The 23226-nt window shown below is 38.2% G+C and overlaps 1 protein-coding gene and 1 pseudogene across 1 annotated transcript; one reads left to right on the forward strand and one right to left on the reverse strand.

Annotated features, from left to right (window-relative positions):
- Positions 1 to 461: 461 nt before the first annotated feature.
- SLC7A13 (solute carrier family 7 member 13) lies at positions 462 to 13438 on the forward strand. Its single transcript, XM_012774245.3, has 4 exons — positions 462 to 1151; positions 5625 to 5756; positions 9956 to 10317; positions 12769 to 13438. Exons 1-4 carry the CDS (start codon positions 467 to 469, stop codon positions 13033 to 13035), a joined length of 1446 nt encoding a protein of 481 aa, XP_012629699.2. The 5' UTR covers positions 462 to 466; the 3' UTR covers positions 13036 to 13438.
- On the reverse strand, positions 1682 to 1775 carry LOC142872051 (uncharacterized; annotated as a pseudogene).
- Positions 13439 to 23226: the final 9788 nt, after the last annotated feature.

Here is a 23226-nt window from a genome sequence, read left to right on the forward strand (position 1 = left end):
TGAGGGACAGTGAACTGGCCCCCTGTTTAAAAAGTTTGAGGACTCGTGATTTAGAGTTACGCAGGCAACCACCAAAAAGATCTAAAGCCATAGGTAGTTTAAAATGTTTGTTTCCAGCCATAAGAACAGAGATGCATTTGGGAGGCAGTGCAGTAGAGCAGGAAGTTCCAACTTTGCACTGTAATCCCTGGCCTCTTGGATTTCCTTTTTTCCATCTGAATGCATTATTTTGGTAATAATTAAAAAAGACAAGTCAAACTAAACCCTTCCAAATAATCTTAGTGTATTGAATATGTCACATATATTCTGTTAATTATTGAAACCAGGCTACATTTAATGAAGGTGGAACAAAAAGGACAGAACTGTTTCATTTCAGAGAATCCACAAAAAAAATCCTTTTGAGCAATACAGGCGGGAAAATTCAGAAATTGTAATATACATAGAATTTTAAAACTCTACAATTACAATGGATAAAGAGAAGAAAATACAGCTCAGGAGAGTGTTTGGATATTACTGGGGCACAAATTTTTTGATCACTAATCTAATTGGTGCAGGGATTTTTGTGGCCCCCAAAGGGGTGTTGCAGTACTGTAGCATGAACGTGGGGCTCTCTCTGTGTGTCTGGGCCGGCTGTGCCGTATTGTCCATGATGACAGCGCTCTGCTACGCGGAGATAGGTATAAACTTCCCATGCAGCGGCTCTAATTACTATTTTATCAAGAGATGCTTCGGCTCCTTGATCGCTTTCCTGTATCTCTGGATATTTGTGTTTGTGGTGATAGGGCTAATCGCTAGCCAAGCCCAGCTCCTGGCTGAGTACGGCATCCAGCCTTTTTATCCCAGCTGCTCTGCCCCAAAGCTGTCAAAGAAATGCCTGGCTCTAGCCATGTTGTGGATTGTGGGAATTCTGACTTCTCGTGGTGTGAAAGGGGTGACTTGGCTTCAGAGAGCTAGCGTAGCGCTGAAAATGTCCATTCTTGGCCTCATTTCCCTCAGTGGAGTGGTGTTGCTGGTGAGAGGGAGAAAGCAGAATGTAGCACGGTTTCAGAATGCTTTTGATGGTGAATTTCCTGATGCCTCCCGGCTTATAGAAGCTGTCTTCCAAGGATATTTTGCGTATTCAGGCGGGGGATGCTTCACATTGATAGCAGGTAATTAACAATGCATTGAGGAAAAAAAATCTCAATCATGACGTTTTATGCAACATGAAATGCATAGCATTTATTGTATTTTGAGTTTTATCTTAACTAAATGATTTCATGTTTTTTTCTTCCTTATGACTTTGTAAATCATGTCATACCAGCCTTGCACTTGTCATCTACTCTCAATTTTTTTCCTGCTTATTCCAAAATACTTATTTGATTGGACAACTTCTCTTTTCCAGCTTTCTTTTCTGGGACAACAAATAGGGGACCTCTGTGTTAATCTAGGTTCCTTTCTGTTAATGGATGGATGCTGGGGTTGGGAAACTATTCCCTACCTATGAAGCTGTAAATGCAGGAATGATCTAGTGCCAGACTGTGTTTGTGTGGTGGTTGGGTGTGACACACTTATTTACTTTGAGGATTATATTTTATTATAACTTATTTTTCTTTCATTGATGAATGTAATGTTAAAGGTTCATGTAATAATACAAATTGAGTTTTGGTTTTGGGGGATTTTTTTGTTGGTTTTTCTTTTCACTTTTATGGAGTGCTTCATGAATTTGCATGTTCCCCTTGCACAGTGCTAATCTCTGTATCATTCCAATTTTAGTATATATGCTGCCAAAGCAACCACTGATTTTGGAGCCAATTGGCTAAAAATCACATGGAGCATTTCAATTAATGACAAAGCCATAATTTTCACGTATACATTATAAGAGCAGTCATCCTATGGCAATCTTGGATGCTTTTAAATGGCAAATCAGCCAAACTGCAAAGATAAATACTTGGGCCCACCACCTGTAACCATGATTGCAGAATTGTGAAAGAGGCTCCCTGCCTGTCCCCATCCTCCAGACAACAATTCCCTGCACTCCTGAAACAGCAGGACCCCTTGTCCGCAATGGCAGCCCTGGGCAGCAGGTGGCTGACGTGATTGTCCAGGTGGAACAGCACTGCACTGGCTCACTCAGAACCTCAGGGCAGAGCAACAGATGCTGATTTTTGCCTTGCACTTGGACTAGGCTCTTAAGTATTTTTAAAGAGAAGAGAATCATAAATATTCTAGATTGCTCTGAGGCTGGATTTAAAACCCTACACTTCGGTCTCAGAACAAAAGTGTTTCTCTTTTCATTTCCAAAGTCAGTCTCTTCCCTTGAACTCTTTATCCTTTCCCTTCTACCTCTTTAGGACTGTTCACATTCTTTTATTTCATTTTTTTTGCAACTTTAACCACTTTACTAGTTCTTTTTCTTGACATTTAAAAATGAAGTTGTTGCTTCTTGGCCTTTTGGCTAAGATCAAGTGTAATATGAAGCCAACTATTGACTCTGGAACAAAATTTTTCTTTAATCTTAGGCCCCTCCATTGATGTGTCTATCATTCATTAAATCATTTGAGCAGAAGCTATCTTTTTAAACAATTACTTATTTTAAAACTCTGTACCAGGGCCTCAAGATGAGTAAGATGTAGTCTTTGCCCTAAGGAGGGCTAAGTCTAGTAGAAGAGACAAGTCCTAGATTTTGTGGATATCTTGACCTCTGCCACTTACTCACTGTGGCAAGTATCTTCTCCTCTCTGGATTATTTTTAATCTGAAAAATGTATGTCATGGTTTAAAATCACTGTAATTTTACTCCTTATAAGCAAATAATGGCTTACAGTGTTTAATGACTAGCCATAAGGAATAATATAACTACTATAAAAATTCAGTAGAAGGAAAGGCTGATTTTCACTATCATCGAGTGGAAAAGGTGGCAATTTGAATGGAATCCAAAAAATTCCATCAGTAGAAAAATAGGAGTGAAGCTGTGGCCAGAAGTATGCAGGGTGGACATAAGACACGGCATGCAGTCTTGGGTGACTGCAAAATGATTCCTTCTGAGGGTCTTGATAATGATACATTTACTAAGGCAATTACACAGAAGAAGAACAAAATGGCATAGGATTGGAGACCAGGACTGGACAATGCCAACTTTTAGGCAGTAATGGAGGAAGAAGACCCAGTGAAGAAGCCAGAGGAGGCTCAGAGAATCATGAAGGAAAATCCCCAGAGGTTCCAGGAAGAGAGGGTAATCAATTTGGGTAAATGCTTCGGAAGTTGAGGAATGTGAGGACTGATCAGAACACTTTCATTGATAAAGTGAAAGGTCCTTGGTGAACTCTGAGCACAAGAGGAAGTCAGTGTGCACCGAGTTGGAGAATAAGGTATTAAGAAAAGAAAGCTGTGAGGAAATTAGTCTTTTATATGGATTGTGATTAAATGGGTCGCTGCAATTTGAGGGACTAGCTGAGCAAAATTTTCTCTCTCTTTTCCATCGTCTCTCTCCTGTAAGGATAGAAGAGATCTCTCTGGCTTTTATTTAGGCCAATTTCAACTTGTTCCATTGCCAGAGATGTTCCATTGTGAGATAATTATTCTCAGCTGCACATAGATTTACAGGATTTACTGACTTACAAGCAATGATGAAATTCCTCACAAGCAGCTGGCAGTAAACTAGAGCTGGAGGAATTTCCATGTGTGCTGGAGCTGTTAATTTACTAAATACATTTTAAGTAACACCAGTTCTAAGTAACACTTTTACCTTTCAAATGGTGATTTGTAGGCAGCTGATGTTGCATGGTGTTGGAATACCCATTTTTTATGTTCAAGACCCAAGGATATTCACTACCTGTCTGGCTATTATAAACCTTTATTATAAATTAAATTCTAATCTCTACCTCCTCTCTATTAATCAAATACATAATGAGAATGAGTAAAAGACCCAGAGGAAAGTACAGTTAATCTGAAAAATTAGCCAGGTGAGTTGGCCTGTGCCTGTAGTCCCAGCTACTCAGGAGGCTGAGGCAGAAGGATTGCTTGAGCCCAGGAGTTGGAGGTCACAGTGAGGTAGGCTGATGTCACAGCACTCTAGCCCAGGCAACAGAGTGAGACTCTGTCTCAAAAAAAAAAAAAAAAAAAAAGAAAGAAAGAAATTTGATATATGTCAAAGGATAGATATTTATTAGTCAGGAAGATTTGGTTTTAAGTTACAGAGAAACCAAGGCACATTAGCTTAACTGATAAAAGGGGAACTTACTGGAAGAATACAGCTGTGTTTCAAGGAAGAGCTGAGCAACTAATCTTTAGGAGCAACAGGAAATAGGAAAGCTCTAGGAATTAAAAAAACAAGATTTCTCACCCTGTTTTTCTTTTCTTTGCTTTGCTTTTCTTTTCTTTTCTTTTCTTTTCTTTTCTTTTCTTTTCTTTTCTTTTCTTTTCTTTTCTTTTCTTTTCTTTTCTTTTCTTTTCTTTTCTTTTCTAGCACCAGTACATTGCTTTTCTCTTGATTCTGTTAGTCTCGTTGATGTTTGGTTCAAATTCTTGAGAGAAACTTTCTTGTGTGCTGGCCAGGCTTGGCTTCCCGTGGGTCAGGTGGTCATGCTTGCTCTACTGCCAGCGGGCAGGGCGCAGGGGCCCCTTGTACACACAGGGTTGCAGATGTTCGTTTCTTTGTGTCGAGGAGTAATTCTCAGAGGATGGCAACACTGAGGAAAGTGGTGTGACAAATGGGACAATATTTGAAAATAAGACGGTGTTGGAAAATCCACTGTATATAATACTAAATCAGGATCTCTTTTCTTTTCTTTTTTTTTTGCACTTAATATTGGCAGGAAAGAATGGTAAGAACCTACAGGGAGAGAGAAGTTATGACGGACTCTTACTCCTTTCAGTAGATGCTACGGGAATATGTAACAAACAGGACACGTTTGCTAGCCAGGGAAGGAGTTTCCTCTCCTATTTCCCCAGAAGAAGTTAGGACTCTGCTGAGATCTGAAGGAAGAGTAGAGGTCAGCTAGGCAACTAGGAAAGGGAAGAACATTCCATATCAGAGCACAGACCCTATGGCAAGGAGGCGAATGATATATTTGAAGAACTGAAAAAGGCCAGTCTGCCCATATGCAAAATGCAGGTAGCAAAGGGAACTATCAAATTGTCACATGATTTATACCCATTGCACTCTTTTTCTTTTCATATGAACACTTACTATGGTCATTATGGTAACTCTTATGTATGTGATTGTTTAACATGTAGCTCCCCTTCTCGTGGTTAAACTTCATGTATATTTTGCTCACCGTGGTCTTCCTACCACCCAAACCCAGGGCCTAGTCCCTGAAAACAGACTCGAATGGTACAGGCCTTTGGGCTCAGATTGCATTTTTCATTGTCATGTCTTTCTTCAGAAATTTTGCTGTCTATGGAGAAAGTGAAGAAAAATTTCCCCTTTTCTTCATTTAGCACCAATTTAGGGGTGGGCAGGTATGTCGCCATCCTCTAACGTGGTGTTATGTGTGTATGTGTGTGTGTGTGTGCGCGTGCGTGGTGGTGGTAGTAAAGTGAGTAGGATGAACCCAACCCAATACTGGACACATGGAGCAATTTTAAAGATAAATTAAAAAAAATATTTTTTACCAATGATGACTTTGTTCTTTTATGTTATAGGGGAGCTGAAGACACCCAGAAAAACAATTCCCAGAATCATATTTACCGCATTACCTCTGGTGACTATACTTTATTTACTACTCAACATTTCCCTCCTGACTGTTCTGACGCCCAAGGAGATTATCTCTTCAGGTCTGTACGCACATGGCTAAGGCAGTAAATGAAGTGCTGGTCCTTTCAGCACATCCTAAGTATCACTTTATCAGTTGCCACTGCTGTTTACTGGTCATTATTCTATATACAGAATCAACCTGTAATTTTCTAAAGTAACAGAGGGCCAGAGAGTATGAATTGGCTTGGAAGGGAGAATCATATTTAAGCATGGTTATACATTTTCTGATAAGATGGAAAGGTGTGTATATAGTGCTGGTGCATGGTACAGACCAGATTCAAACTATTAGCATTGCTTTCATGATCTTGTCTCACCAGAGAGACAGACACTGGGTAATCAGTCCTTATATCTACTATCACTTTCAAAACATTTGATTCCCAAATGTTCTTCTAGGTGACATCAGGATTGGTAACTTTAAAATGTAGGATATTAGCAGTTAGAAAAGTAGATACTAATGTTCAGTTCATGCATATAATTAATATGTAAAATAATGTAGTTGTTTATCATAAATAACTCTAAAATATATGGTGGCAAAGGGCCCTGAACATATTGGAAATTTGGCTAAAAAATAACTATCTTATAGAACAAATTATAGAATCAAGAATTAAAGAATAAGAAAATCTTAAATATACAGTTTAGAATGAGTACAGACTCAAGAAATAAAAGGAAATTTGAAAAGAAATGAGAAACAGGGAAAGTGGAAGACTAATAATATTCTCAAACCAGCATTAAATCACCTTCTGAGGTAAACCTATTACTTTTACCTTTAGGGATAATCTCTTCTGAGCAGTCATTGTTGTTTTGGTGAACCTTGGAGGCACTGGAGGTGAATCTAAAGGAGGTTTTCTTTTTCTCCTTTTTTTTTGGTTTGGTTAGGTTTTTTTTTTTTTATTTCAGAATATTACATTTCAAATGTTTTGGTTACATAAATTGCTTTTCTACCGTTAAAGTTCTAAGTGTGCCCATCCCCCAGATAGTGTGCATTGTACCTGTTAGGTGTGAATTTACCCATCCCCTCCTCCCCCCTCTATTAAAACCTCCCTCTAAGGGAGGTTTCAATATGAAGATTCTGATAAACTTATCAATTCTCATGTCACTGCCACACAGGATGCTGCCACTTGCAGCGTTGATTAACAGGGGACTGGGTATCTCAGGGACCTGTGAACTAGATACAGTCAAGATTCTGAGTGTTTGTGGGAACAAACCAAATGCAAAACTGGGTGAGAAGAAGTAGTGATTTATTAACTACCTTGATTATGTAAAGAATATATTGACACAGTTAGTGATGGGCGAGGTCGGGGCTGCTGCTCAGCAAGCTCAGCTGTGGCGCTTCAGTGAAGCTGGTGTCTGCTGTGACTGCCAGTGCCCCGGCCATGCGGGCTGTTAAAACAGTTATGAGTATCTCCTCTGGTGTATCGTGATGGTTGCAACAATTCCGTGGGTGGCACAAAAGTTGTGGCAGGTGTGGAAGACTCATGATGTGTTTTAATCTTAACTGCTTGTGATTTGGTTTTACAGAGCTTACTCTTTTAGGCATATAGTCCTTAGGTTCTTTCTTTAAATTCTGAATTAATGTTTTTGAATCCAAATATCTGCATTTTTATTGTATTAGTGCAATAAAATACAATTTAAATTAAGAAGTAATCAAAAATGTAGGCCAGGCATGGCGGCTCATGACCATAATCCTAGCACTTTGGGAGGCTGAGGCAGGAGGATCACTTAGAACCAGGAGTCTGAGGCTGCAGAGAGCTGTAATTGCACCACTGCACGTCAGCTTGGGCAACAGAGACAGAGCCTGTCTCTAAAAAAATATTAAAATAAAAAAAAGAACCCAGCACATTCCACTTAAAAAATATTTGTATAGGAAAATGCATCATAGCATTACGTATGATAGCAAAAAATGAAAGATCACCAAAATATCCAATGAGGTTGAAATAAATAATTTATAGAAATCCATATAATAGACCATTCTGAGCTTTTGAAAACATGATATTGTTGATGGATACTTGAAGTAAAGGGACAATATTTATTATGCAATAATGAGGGAGAAAGCAGGATGTATATTATGATAAAAGACAGAAAGTAAATAGTTAACAATGGTGATCAGCTGGGAGGATATTGTGGGTGATTTTTGCTTTATGTTTTTGCTTTTTCTATAATGAATTTTCTTTAATGAAGTTCATAATTTTTATAATAGAAAAAAGTTATAAGCAAAAGAAAAAGAAATAAGTTTTTAAATTAAGAGACTTTAAGGATTAAGGGGTGCATTTTTAAAATCAAACAAGTATATCTAAAAGAAGTGAAAAGTTTCCAAAGGATATAGAGCATCTATGATGCAGTGTGAGTAGGACGCTACATTTTATTTGAGGAACACTCAAAAGTATTACACAAAGCTGTGATAAATATTAGATTCTAATACTTATGGTTGACATTGAAAAAGAAACAGTGGTATTAATCACATAATGTTTATGTGCGTGTCAATGTCAGAGCTCTGAATTGCTTCTTCAATTATTTTTCTCTTAGAATGAAAAAACAGCCTTTATTGTGAATAAATTCTATGACTGAGGATGAAAAGGTGTCCCTCTAGAGCAAAGTGTGTGGAAATGTTGTAGTGAGGAGCCCTGGTCCCAGCTTTTAAGCCCGAGGAGTCCAGTGTTGCTGACGCCCTGCCACACGCTCTGGCAGGGGTGCTCGCAGCTGGTGTTCTCGAAGGTTCCATGCTACATAGGGCAAGATAATCCAACACACTAGATAAATTCTATGGAAACAGAAGCTGAGAAGCTTTCCTTGTCCATAGCAGCTTGCAAATAGCTGGTCCCATGTACACAGGGGTGATTAAGAATTTTAAAATAAAGTGGGAATTTTAGAATCACTTCCTGGTCAATTGACATAATCATTTTTGGAGGTTAATGTTGTAATATCGCCCTTATTTATAATAAAAAAGGTATATATACCTTTGGACTCACAAGTTCCACTTCTAAGAATTTACTGTGAGGAGAATGGCAACTATCAAGGATTGAAGGCACGAGTGTTTTCATTAAAGCATGTTTATATCAGCAAAAATCTGTAAATAACCTACCAATCCATCAATATGGAATGAATAGATAAACTAACTTATAGTTATATTATATAATGGTCCCAAAGTGCTGGGATTACAGACGTGAGCCACCATGCGTGGCCTTACAGTTGTATAATAGAATACTGAGAATGCACTAAAATGATTAGATGAATGCATATGTACCAATATGATCAAGATACATTGGAAAGTGAAAAAAGCGAGCCTAGTGTTTACATGCACACACATGACACAGACATGCAGACCAACCCATATGCAACCCTCACTAATGCTTATATACTCGGTTCGAGGCCAGCCTGAGCAACAGTGAGATACTATCTCTACTAAAAAGAGAAAAAAATTAGCCAGATGTGGTGGTATGTGTCTGTAGTCCCAGCTACTTGGTAGACTGAGGCAGAAGGATCCCTTGAGCCCAGGAGTTTGAGGTTGCTGTGAGCTAGGCTGATGCCATGGCACTCTAGCCCTGGGAAGAGAGCAAGACTCTGTCTCAAAACAAAAAACAACAAAACAAAACAAAACAAAACAAAACAAAAACAAACAACAACAACAAAAAAACAGTTGCTGGTCTATAGACAAACCTCAAATGTCATAAATACTTTTATTTCTGTGTAATTTATTTTCTCTGTCTACATAGTTCATTTTTCTGTTAAGTATTTCAAATTGCACTATTACGTGAGGAAGGCTCATTCCTGTGTCAGAAGTGTTGCACTGTGCTTCTTTGACCCTGAAGGCAACTATCAATACTCCCTAAGTTAGTTTCAAAAAATAAGCATGCAAACATCCATTCAACAAATCAATTCATTTCACAAGTATTCATTAAAAACTCACTGTACATCTGTCACTGAATGAAGTACTAGTTTTATAGAAAATAAATGAATGATCCTTGCTCTTAAAAAGTTCCTGGTCAATTGGGGAAGACATGAAATAATAACCACTTATGATACAGGGTAATAGGGTAATAGACACACACATAAGGTGTTATGTAAGTGTAAATAAGGAAATAAACAACAAAATTAAAATTATTAATAAATGTTTAATTACTTTTTAAATTTTCTGATTTCATTTTGAAATAATATTAAAAGATTTATCATTAATAGCTCTCTTCTAACACAATTTCTTTTGTGTATTTTTGTCTTTCTGTAGATGCTGTGGCCATCGCATGGACTGATCGAGTTTTCCCCTCATTAGCATGGGTTATTCCTTTTGCTATTTCTGCCTCACTATTTAGCAACCTTCTGATTAATGTGTTTGAATCAGCAAGAGTGATATATATTGCCAGCCAACACGGCCACCTGCCTCTGCTGTTTCATACACTCAATAGCTACTCCTCTCCGTTCGTATCTGTGCTACTACTTGTCAGTATGGGATCCCTTGCCATTGTCTTAACAAACCTCATTGACTTGATAAACTATCTTTATTTTATGGTTTCTTTTTGTTCTGTATTATCAATGGTAGGAATACTAAAACGGAGATTCCAGGAACCTGATATACCTTCACCTTATAAGGTAAAAATGGGCTTTCTTTTTTCTATGTGAAAGGAAAGATACTGAGTGTACGCATATGTAAGAGTATACTCAGAACATGAACATAAATGAGTAGATTTTAGTTTTAACTACTCAACAGTTGCGAAACACATAGAATAATCTAGTCTTGGTTTCAATTTTTATTTTTATTGGATTGGTGTTGCTCAATATAAAATCTCTTAGGTTCCATTTAATGGTTTGTTAGAGAGAAAGATGGTTCCCTGGGTGGTTGGACAGATCATTATGAGTCTTTTGACCAGAGGTTACTTTGTCTACGTATGTAGCTACTTATGCACACAGTGTCTTCCTCAGTCAGGGTCAGATGTAGCAGATGGGAAACAGAAGAGGCAAGGTGAGGTCTCAGGTGATAACCTCCACTGTCTGGAAACAGCAGCTCATCATTGACAAATACAGTCTTTTCAACGTTACTTACCTTTAAACTTTACTTACTTTAAACTGACTTTCAGTCTGGATGAGAAAAAAATTTCACAGGAGAGGAGATAGCCTCTTAATCACAGAAAAAGAAACAAACAAAAACTTGGTAGCATAAGCATGTTGTTGGAGAAAGGGGGCCCCAATGCTCTGATTATCAGGAAAAAAGAATAGTCTTGGTTGGCTAGGTAGCACGTTCAAAGCTTTGCTTGGATGATCACCTTTAGTCCTCTCAGAAATACAAAAGGTGAATTCTACTGTTATTCATTCTTATAGATGAGGAAACAGATTTAGAACAGTTAAGTCACTTGCCCAAGCTCACACAGCATGGAGTGGAGCCAAGGCTGAAATCCAGGCACTCTCTGTGGGGTGTTTGACTCTCACTAAGTACAAAATATAAGAACGATCTCTGGGAGAAAGAAAGCAATGTCCTCATCACCGACTTTGGTTGACTTAGGACCATCCTTCCTTTTCACTCTTCCCTTTTACTTCTTTCCTTAACTGTTGTGTATTTGAGTATTAGTTATTGAGAAGCAACCTTGCTAGGTACTCTGGGCACAGAAAGAGTTAAGACTGAGCTCCTGCCCTTAGGCAGTTTACAATCCATCTGGACAGTCAGGCGAACCAAACACCAGGGTATGATGATCGCTACATAGTGAGCTCCAGAGGATGCTCAGAGAACACGTGGGGGAGGGGATCCGATCTAGAGCAGGGGTGACAGCCGTGGCACCCCCTGGAGGTACCTCCCCCAACATCTGCTGTCCTTGTCGTTTCACACGCTGCATCATTTTTTTTTTTTTTTTTTTTTATGTTTTTGGCCTTCTGGTGACTGAAGAACAGGAAGCATCGTTTTAATGTGTTTCTTCTTTGCTGTTTTCTGTCCCCCACTTTTGTTAGATCACTGACCCTAATTAGACACAATTATAAAGAACTTAATGAACGATGATGGATTTGTTATAACACTAACACATAGTACAAGATAATCATTAAGAGCTTGAGCTCAAGTCCAATTGCTTGACTAGTACTTGAACTTGGTCTTGTTATTTAACCTCTGATCCTCAGTTTCTTCATATGTAAAAGGGTAATGAATAATACCTACCCCCTATTAATGTTGAAGATATTAAATAAGCTAAGGCATGCAAAGAATCCAGGGTCTGGCATTGATGACTATTGGTGTTTATTATATTAGTCAACATATATTTGCATTAAAAAGAAAGACAAGGGCAGTGTTGAATATAAGTGGCTTGTGTTTGCAAGAGCTTTTTTCTCCTCTCTCAATTATTTGCTAGTTGATACTGAGCCATGAGAGAAGTTATGTTTCTCAGGGGTGCTTCACAAACTAAGAGGAGATTATTAATGATTTAAGCACCAAATGAATGACCCTCTAATTAAAGGGTTTCATAAAATGTGACTATCTGTGTTATATGTTTGGGGCATAGATTCACATCTTGAAAGTGACTACCTACTGAATTTTCTCCCTAGATTGGGTAGTATTGTATGGGACCCTTACAATCCTAACACCAAGCAGGTACCAAAGATGGATCTTAAAGGCTTTTTGACAAAACAAAAAATCAAAACCAAAAATAGGAAGATTATCTTGGCTAAAGTTTTTGTCTGGATTTGTTTTGTTTTTTAATATGCTAAGCCTATAATGTCATAATATTTAGCTATTAATATTTACCTGAGTAACAGAGGGCCTTTGTGTTCTTATCATGAACTTATTACTGCCAGGTGGTTGTCTTATCAGCAAGTGGTGACTGTTGTTTCCACTCACGAACAGTCAAATGCTAGATGCTCATTGTGTCCAAACTGACAATGACAGTCTTCAACGTCTCCTTTCACTCAGGCATTTATCTGAGTTCTAAGCCAGGTTTATCTAACTTCATAGCTAACTTAGCCTGTTTTCCATCATTAGCTTATATATTTTAATTTTTTATTATATAAATATCCAGGTATCATATATTAATTTTCATATTTTTTTTTTAATTTTGCTCTTTTCAGGTCTTTTTGCCATTTCCATTGATAACAATGGCCATCAGCCTGTGCCTGGTGTTGATCCCACTGGTGAAGTCTCCAAGTTTGCGTTATGTCTATGTACTTCTCTTTGTTTCCAGTGGACTATTGTTTTACATACCTTTGATACATTTTAAATTGAGGTTGGTTTGGTTTGAGAAGATGACTTGCTATTTACAATTACTATTTAATATTTGCATCCCTGACGTGTGTGATGAACAGATGTCAGAAGTACAAACTGTTAAGAAAAAATAGCCTTCAAAAAACATACCAAATTCCAGATAAAGATTAAACACATGATAAAACATTCACGGTGAAATTCCTATGGTAACTCTCTTTTTCAAATGAAATAATGTATATAAAAGTGCCTAGGACACTCTCTGGCTCCAAAATCACAAAAAAATTGTTAAGTATAACTAAAGCTCTGTTTTGTTTGGTGAAAAACTTAAGTCTCATTTTGCATCACTTGATATATTGATGATATCTCTCCCATTCTTCAATTTTTTCTGTATCTCACCCCTCTTCTACTGAATTTGTAGGGATCTTGTGTAAAAGTTAATGATTAAAAATAAAAAAGCATCCATTGCATCTTTCCTGAATCCTTTTTTTTCAGTACTGATTTGAAGATAAGGAGAATAATTCCATTTGTCTGGTTAGTTTTTCCCCTGAAGTACAAAGAATTTTTTCAAGTGAATAGCTTTTTTAGAAGCATGAGTTTTAATGTTATTTTCCTTTCCACTCAAAGGAAAATTCTGAGGTGCCTTAGAAGAACAACATTACCATATCTTTATTTAATTAAAATGTGACCTATTGGCAACAATGTTGTTGAGTATGAAATGTGTGGAACAGACGGCTGAGTGGATAGCATCCCAGTAGTCATACTCAGCCACTATCACTCAGTTTTAAAAATTCATCTACATGGGCCAGGCACGGTGGCTCACACCTGTAATCCTAGCACTCTGGGAGGCTGAGGCATGAGGATAACTTGAGCTCAGGAGTTCAAGACCAGCCTGACCAAGAGTGAGACTCCATCTCTACTAAAAATAGAAAAATTAGCCAGGCATGGTGGAGCATGCCTGTAATCGCAGCTACTCGGGAGGCTGAGGCAGGAGGATCTCTTGAGCTCAAGAGCTTGAGGTTGCTGTGAGCTAGGCTGATGCCACAGCACTCTACTCAGGGCAACGAAGTGAGACTCTCAGAAAAAAAAATTCGATTCATCTACTTAGCTTAGAGTTTTAAAGGATCCGGGTTTGGAGATGTCCTTTCAGAAAGCAGACAGGCAATGTGGGAAGGTGTCAGCAACCTTTGTTAGCCGACTCTACCCCTCAGAAGTGGACCCCCACATGTCAAAGGACTTGTCAAGTTTGAGAAGCCATCCCCTGGGTTGATGGTCAACTTTATGTGTCAACTTGGCTGGGTCATGGGGCCCAGAGCTTTGGGGCAAACATTATTCTGGATGTTTCTGTGAGGACATTTTTTGGGCGAGATTAATATTTAAAGTGTTAGACTTTAAGTAAAACAGATTGCCCTCTCTAATGTGGATGGGCCTCATCCAGTCAGTTGAAGACCCTAATAAAACAAGGACTGACCTCCCCCAAGCAAGACAGAATTCTGTCAGCAGATGGACTTGAACTGCAACATCAGCTCCTTTATGGGTCTCCAGCCTGGCGGCCACACTGCAAATTTTAGACTCGCCAGCCTCCATAAGCATGTGAGATAATTCCTTTAAGTAAATCTCTCTCTCTCCATATACACATCCATTGATGTATTTCTCTGGAGAACCCGAATACACCTGGCTTTCTCACCCAACTTAGATGCCCTGTTCTTGCTTGCTAAGGACAACCCCTCCCAATTATTTATACCTCATCCCTTTTGGGCATATGGTTAGATTATTAAAACTGAAACAATAACATATTCAAGTTAGCAGAATAATCTACTTATATTACTTATTTCCTATGACAGTTATCTTATGTGGACCTCATGACTGAACATTCCTTTCCCATAAACCTCCACTACATTTAGACAATTGCCCAACTTTCCTCTTCCTAGGAGATTTTAACACCCAGTATGTGGCAAAATAATTCCTGAGCTTAGTTCCATAGAAGTCATCTTCATATTGTAGATTCAGGATGAGAGCTTCAGAGTCTAGAGACCTGGAAGATATTTAAATTACAAGTGAGAATAACCACAGGTTTAACTGATATCAGAATTAGAAGTACTTCCGCAACGTAACTTGGCCACTTATGCTTGTATGCTCCCAGGGGTGAAGGAATCACTACTTGCTAAAGACACTGGTCATACCTTTGGACAGCTCTGGCTTTCTGGAAGATTTTCCTAATAATATAAAGCTGCCATGTAATTTCTAAGTATTGGGTAAATCTAATCCTCTTTTTCATCACATCTTTTCAGATATTTGGGGACAGCCATCTCACGGCTCTGAGTCTTTACTTTTCCAGACAAAACTCCCTAGTATTCAGGAGTTGCTACTTTTGCAAATCTTGATCTCTCCACTCCTTGCCAGGCCCCTTTTTTATATAAAGATACCCCCAATTTTTATTCTGTAAATGACGCAGTTTTTTCAGACATGATCTGACTATGGTAGGGGACAGCTGAGCTATAATTGCCTTTCTTCTAAATATTATAGGTTTATTCACTGTTTTGGCACCAATATACACTTACACTGCCTAAGCCTTTCCTGTAAATTATGGCTGAGACATGCCTATTATAAGACTGGGTGAGATACCACCTAGGCAAGTCTTTTGGGTCAATACAATTTCTCAGGGAAACTTGTGTTCTACAACATGATAATAAGAAATTGGCTAATTGTAGCAAATTATTTTCATCTGATCCTTCTTAAATGCTGCAACCTCATCTCCTCTCCCAGGTATATTTAATTCCAAGGTGCATGATGCTTTGGAGCACCCTGTGGTGTAAATCCGCTTGTTTCTCAGCTTCTACCGTTAGTTTAGAGATCCTCTATCTTGAGTCTGCTAAATCAGTTACCTTTCATCCATTCACTCTCTGGTTTCAAAAATTTTGTTGCTCTATATTTTTCCTCTTTCCTTGTGGAGTTATTTATTTTAAAATTTCCTTTATTATAGTTTTAGTGGGAATCCAGAAGAGGGGACTAAAATAGATGTTTCTTAAATCTGCCATCTTAACCTAGAAGCCTAGGAACTTTCAATACATTTAAGAATTTTAAAAAATGTGTTGTAAATATTTTTTATTTTGGAGACAGAGTCTCACTCTGTTGCCCAGGCATAGCTCACAGCAACCTCAAACTCCTGGGCTCAAGCAATCCTCCTGCCTCAGCTGCCCAAGTAGCTGGGACTACAGGCATGCGCCACCATGCCCGGCTAATTTTTTCTACATATTTTTAGTTGTCCAGCTCATTTCTTTCTATTTTTAGTAGAGGTGGGGGGTCTTGCTCTTGCTCAGGCTGGTCTCAAACTCCTGACCTCAAGCAATCCTCCTGTCTCTCGGCCTCCCAGAGTGCTAGGATTATAGGCGTGAGCCACGATGCTGGGCCCAAGATTTTTTTTTTTTTTTTAACAAATAATATGCCAGTCAAGAAATCTGAATTGATAACACTAATTACTCTCAATAAAGTTTAAGGGAAGGGTGTTGAAAGAGATTTGACTTAAAAAGTTTTGTCTCAGTGATCCCAGTTGTTTTTAAACAAAAATATAATAATTATCCTACATTTCCTTCTTATGTTTTCTGGTGTTGTACAATATTTCCTTCCCTTTCAGTGGGTACCACACCTTTAAGTTTATAGCTCGTTCAAAATTTCTATGTGAGTTAGAGTTTTATGGAAGATGGTATGTCTTGGGGCAAGCTAGAAAATTCTTTATCACATGGAAACTATGAGCAATTTGGTATATGAGGGAGACCCTATTGTTTGCCCCCTTCTCCCTTGCTAAGAGAAAACTAATTTTATTCAGAGAAATGGCAAAGTCATTCCCAGCTCCAGGGGATGAATCATAAACAATCTTAGCCAAGTACTGTAACCCGTGCTCCTTACCTGTGATTGGCTTTGATGTAGGCAGGGGACCCAGTTTTTGCCAATGAAATGTAAGGAAGAGTCTAATGTAGTTTATAAGAAAGATTGTCCTCCCTGACGAAAAGACAGAAACCAAAAAAAGTGCTCTATCTTTTCCTTTCTTGGATTTTGTCATGCAAATATGTGATGGTGGAAGCTGTGCTGGCCATCTTGTGACCCTGAGGCACAATCAGGAGAACCATGGAGAAACAGAGCCCTCATGTTATTTAGCTGCAACCTTAGCCAAGCCTGGAACTGCCTGCTTTCAAATTTCTTTTCTTTTATTTTCTTTTTTTTTTAGACAGAGTCTCACTCTGTTGCCCGGGCTAGAGTGCCATGGCATCAGTCTCACAGCAACCTCAAACTCCTGGGCTCAAGCAATCCTCCTGCCTCAGCCTCCCTAGTAGCTGGGACTACAGGCACGTGCCACCTTGCCTGGCTAATTTTTTCTGTATATTTTTAGTTGACCAATTAATTTCTTTCTATTTTTAGTAGAGATAGGGTCTCCCTCTTGCTCTGGCTGGTTTTGAACTCCTGACCTTGAGTAATCTGCCTGCCTCAGCCTCCCAGGGCGCTAGGATTACAGGCCTGAGCCTCTGCACCCTGCCTCAAATTTCTTATGTGACTTAATTGACAATTTTTCTACTTTAAGCCAAAAATAGTGGGTTTTTTTGTTTATGTTTTGTTTTTGTATTTTTGAGATGAGATCTCGCTATGTTGCCCAGTCTGGACTCACACTCTGACCACCTCAGGCTGCCAAATAGCTGGGATGTGCCACCATGCCCAGTTAGGTCAATCTCTTTCAATTTGTTTTGTCCTCTATGAATTAGAGTTAATACCTACCACTTAGGGTTTTTATGACAATTGAATGAGATAATATAATCAAAAATTGTTTAAAAGGGGTTTTCTCAGTGTTTGGCATGTGTTAACTCTAAATGAATGGTAATTAGCATTATTTTAAATTAAATAAGACCTCTATTTTCTTTTATTTTAATATCTATCTTAATAACAACCATCATTTGGCCTAAAGAGTGTATAAATTGGAGAGACATGCACAATTTTTTTTTCACATTCAATATCTGGCATATAGTAAATGCTCCATAAAATTTGAAAACAAGTAAACATACATAGTACCTATGTAATACATTTTTACCAAATGAATAAATAGAAATAAATGGGTGAGTGAGTGAATAAATGAGTGTCAATAGTTTCTAGTGATTAATGTTTTCTCTAAACAGCTAGAAGAAACAGTAGCATGGTATCCAAACAAATCCCGGGGAAAACTCAACAGATATAGTTCCTCTGGAGACCTCAGGATAGCACAATAAGTAGCAAAATATGAACCATCCATAGAACATTGTGTCATGTCACTTGCTACTGATAAAATGTTCCATTGCACCGTGGGAAATTATCCTGGAGTCCCTCTGCATTGTAAAAAAATCTCTCTGCATTGTATTAAAGACAGACCTGTCTTCTCGCTTTATCTGGGATTTCATCTGAGAATCTTACTTGTGTAGCATCAAGTTTCAATTTATATAATACACATTTAGCATTTTGCCATAAACAAGACTCATTGAAACGAATGGAATGTGCTGGAGAGGTTTCTACAGAACAAGGTGTTCCTTGTAAAAGCCTGTGGCCTCTATAATTCTCTTCTCTTTCTGTACTGATGGGCACTAAGCAGGATTCCAAGTAGAATTGCATCATCTATTGGTTGCAATCTTATCACAACAGTTTGTATTTTTAAAAGAAATACGTAACATTGAAAGATAATATTATTTTCTTTTGCTCACAGGAAACATGCATTGTGTTTTTCATTGAAAAATTCTGGCTCACATAACTCTTGACGTCACGGCTGAACTGAAAGCCCATTTTTGTTTTGGAATTTTTTAAAAGCCTGATTCCAAGCTCTGTAGAAATCATAATTTTAAAACATGAGCTCAAAACTTTGTGATGTTTTTGATGCTGATTCAACAGAATCCGAATTACCTCAGGTCAATAGAAAGGAAATGACTTAAACCAATTATTAAATTTGTGTAAAGTTCTCTGGAAAGAAATAAATGATTTATGTCTAAATATTTTATGAGCCTGAAGGCTGAATGTTAAAGGTATGATTTCGAAAAGCCAAAGCCATCAAAGAATGAATGCTGTAGTTTCTTTGGTTGCTCTTCTGGAAAGCAACCAAAAGATTATGGACATACGTCTGTGGTTGAGAGGAAAAAAGCCACTAATGAGACAGTGCCATATGCTTTCTTCACCTTGTGTCTGAGCTGAAAAATGGCCCTTGGGGAGTCCCAAGGGATAAGTAGGCTTCAAGCCCCAGTCAGTGGAAGACTCATCTTGTGGTCTGAGGAGGACAAATGTTCATTCATAAACTCTCGAGTCAGAAATGACAGAAGAGACAGGATGGCTGATTTAGGTAGAAACTGACTGAACTGAAGACATTTTCAGTTATGGTAAAACAAGTAAAACGAGGGCTCAAATTCCAGTTTGAAAGAATATCCAGCCAAAATGTTTCTAAATTAGGGTATACAAAAAGATTGAGAATAACAATTCTCACTCTTTGTGTTGGAGATGAAGCCTTTGTTTGCAAGGTTCACAGTGACAAAGGTGTGTATGACAATACATCATCCTCATAGGATTGTCATGAGGCTTAAATAAAATTGTGTGTGTAAATCAATAAATGTTAGTGAGTATTATTATTACATGTGCTGGACAAAATAGCTGTTACATAGACACAATTATTTAGATTATCTTAGAAGTGCTAGTCTAAATCAGGCAACTAAGAAATGAGCAAGTCAGCCATTCAATCTCAGACAGTCATGCCTTAGTGATTTTTATTTTTATAACAAGATAGAATGGATGAAAGAATTTCTGACATTTTAAGAGAGAATTACTTTTCATCCTATAAGTATCAAGTCTCCTTATAAAGCACTAGAAAATGTTCAGCAAAGCTGAAAATGATAATGCTAAGCGTTAGAATCAGAGCTCATTGCCAAATTGGGTTTCTGAGATTGTGCAGAAGTAACTTGCCTGCCTTACAAACCTCTCCCCTCCCCCACGGCATCTTGCCAATTTTCTATTGCATCTTTTCAATACCTTGAACAAGGATTAGATGTGGTTAGCTACTTGTGAAAAATTGAATATACATATTAAAGGAAATTGCTAAGTTATGTGTTATTTTCATATTTTGAAAGCGTACATTTCAGAATATGGAAAGAAAAGAAAGCCTTTTAAAACTACATGGAGGAACAAAAGAAATAGAAACCAATCTTCAAAAACAGGAATATAGTTAGCATATCGCAGAGACAAAAAGCATCATCTGGCCTGTAGGTGAGTGATAGCACATTTTCTGTGGCATTTCTAAAGGTAAGACCTTCAGGGATGTATTTATAATTTATATTTTCATCTTATCTTGGAAATGAGTATTTTTCTCAATTTGCTTTCTTAGTAGGGAAAATGATTTCCAAATGTTTGAATTTGTTTTGAAAGTTATCTGATGGAGAGAATAGAATGTCAACATGTCCCAAAGTTTTATGTTGGTTGATCTAATCTCCAGGAAGCAGTTCTTTGAATACAGTATAATATTGTTACCTAACTCTACCCTAACGTTTTCATCTGCCTATCTGAGCTGTTGCACTGGCGTGTTTCATTGGTATTTCAAACTCAGTGCATACAATACAAAATTGAACATCTTTCCTGCTGAATCGTATCTACTCTTAGTGAGTGGTGTCAACACCCTCCTAGCAATGTAGACTCATACTCCCTTCTCTCTCCTATCCCCCCTCGCCCCATATTCAGTCAGCTATCTAAATTCTATTAGTTCTACCTTGACAGTCTTTCTTGCACTGCTCCTCTACTTTCTATTACTATATCTACTTTTCTAGTACAAGTCTTAATATCTTTTTCTAGCATTTACTGCAATAGCCTCCTACATAATCTTCCTGCATCTAGTTGCATTCTTTTCCAATCCATCTTTCTCGTGGGTGCTAATTTCATCTTCCCCAAAACAGCTACGAATATGTCATTCTCTGTTCAAAATCCTACAATGTGTATCTTATTCAGATTAGGGCAATGTTTAAATTTCTTCCATAATATTTTTTTCCTTTCTTTTTTCTTTCAGCATATTATGGGGGTACAAATGTTAAGATTACATATATTGCTCATGCCCCCCTCCCCCGTCGAGTCAGAGCTTCAAGCGTGACAATCCCCCAAACATTGAACATCTCACTAATTGTGTTTGTATATACCCACCCCCTCCTCCCCCCTCCCACCTGCCCGACACACGATAAATGTTATTCCTATATGTCCACTTAGGTGCTGATCAGTTAATACCAATTTGCTGGTGAGTACATGTGGTACTTATTTTTCCATTCTTGGGATACTTCACTAATAGAATGGGTTCCAGCTCTATCCAGGAAAATATAAGAGGTGCTACATCACCATTGTTTCTTATAGCTGAATAGTACTCCATGGTATACATATACCACATTTTATTAATCCACTCATGTATTGATGGGCACTTCGGTTGTTTCCACATCTTTGCAATTGTGAATTGTGCTGCTATAAGCATTTGAGTGCAGGTGTCTTTTTCATAGAGTGACTTTTGTTCTTTTAGGTAGATGCCCAGTAATGGGATTGTTGGATCAAATGATAGATCTACTTGTATCACTTTAAGATATCTCCATATTGCTTTCCATAGAGGTTGTACTAGTTTGCAGTCCCACCAGCAGTGTAGGAGTGCTCCTATCTCTCCGCATCCACACCAACATTTATTGTTTGGGGGACTTTTTGATAAAGGCCATTCTTACTGGAGATAAGTGATATCTCATTGCAGTTTTGATTTGCATTTTCCTGATGATTAGAGATGTTGAGCATTTTTTATATGTTTTTTGGCCATTATTCTATTGTTTCAATCTTTAAAACACCCATCATTTGTTAAATATCCATGTCAGGAACTGGTAGAGGCTTTACCTGTGTCATCTTTATTTCTCATTATTAGGCCAACGTGCTAAGACTGTATTAGCTGCCTCTCACTTCTTGACTGGGGTGGGAGGGGAGGGTGGGTGGATGCATTCTAGCTATTGGGAATGTGCAGTTGATTGTGAAAACTTCCCATGCTAAACAATGGAAGAGAGTTTTGAAATACAACCAATGAGAGAAGAGGACAGCTGTTTTTTTATATAAGTACCTGCATTTATGCTGCTAGAGGAGTTATGAATCTCTTATGTAGAGTCACAGAGGGAGGCTGTCTGACTTGTTTTATATTCTTGATGATAACCAAATAAAAACAAACCAAAATCCCAAACTCCAACCCACACCAGAGAATTATCTTCCTCTCTTCTCCCTCCATGAGGCTTGAAGCTTCCTTTTCTTCCTTACCCATCAGTGGACACAGAGGAAGAGGAGAATGATGATTCAACACTTATACAAAAAACAAAGTTTCCCAGCTACTAGGGAAAGGTTATGAATATCTAGCTGCTGGGGGAATGGCAGTGCCCAGGAAGTAGGATAGGGAGAAGAACAATGTGATGAGGAAAGTTGAGACTTTGTGGAGAGAAGGTGACAGGAGTATAGGAGCCTAGACAGGGTCAACATAGAACGATCTGTTCACTTAGGACACAGTCATTTGAGGATACCTGAAGAAGTGGGCAGTTGAACTTCATAAAAAAATGCACGCACACACACACACACACACATATAAACACATACTTCTTTGGTTGAGACAAAGTCTTGCTCTGTTGCCCAGGCTAGAGTGAGTGCCATGGCATCAGCCTAGCTCACAGCAACCTCAAACTCCTGGGCTCAAACAATCCTTCTGCCTCAGCCTCCTGAGTAGTGGGATGACTGGCATGTGCCATCACACCTGGCTAACTTTTCTATTTTTTATAGAGATAGAGTTTTGCTATGTTGCTGAAGCTGGTCTCAAACTCCTGGGCTCAAGTGATCCTCCTGTCGTGGCCTCCCTAAGTGCTGAGATTATAGGTGTGAGCCGCCACACGTGGGCATATTTTTTAAATTGTGGTGAAACACACGCAACATAAAAAACAATTTTTAAGTGTTCTGTGACATTAAGTGCATTTTACCTTGTTGTGCAACCATCACCTTTTTTTCCAACTGAAACTCTGTACCCATTAAACACAAATTTTCCTCATATTATCTATCTTCATTTATCATAAAATGCCAAGAACTAGTACCCTGCGAATATCATACTAGAAAACAATATACCATTGAAGAAGTACTATTACTGTTGTGTAGAAAATATAAAACAAATTAGATATCTGAAAATTGTCAAGGTGAGGTAACTCCTAGAGGTATATTTGTTATATTTCCTACTAAATCTAGGCCATTTAATGAATTCTAAGCTTGTCAAACCTTTACCTTTAGAACCATTTTTAGTAGCA

This window comes from Microcebus murinus, chromosome 7, assembly GCF_040939455.1.
Source record: "Microcebus murinus isolate Inina chromosome 7, M.murinus_Inina_mat1.0, whole genome shotgun sequence".
Lineage (NCBI taxonomy): Eukaryota > Metazoa > Chordata > Mammalia > Primates > Cheirogaleidae > Microcebus > Microcebus murinus.

What these genes read in the sequence shown, in the direction of transcription:
- SLC7A13 (XM_012774245.3), top strand. Translation starts at nt 467, where the DNA reads ATGGATAAAGAGAAGAAAATACAGCTCAGGAGAGTGTTTGGATATTAC. An exon ending in ATGCTTCACATTGATAGCAG is followed by an intron (nt 1,152 to 5,624) that starts GTAATTAACAAT and finishes TTTATGTTATAG; the next exon opens with GGGAGCTGAAGACACCCAGA. An exon ending in ATATACCTTCACCTTATAAG is followed by an intron (nt 10,318 to 12,768) that starts GTAAAAATGGGC and finishes TGCTCTTTTCAG; the next exon opens with GTCTTTTTGCCATTTCCATT.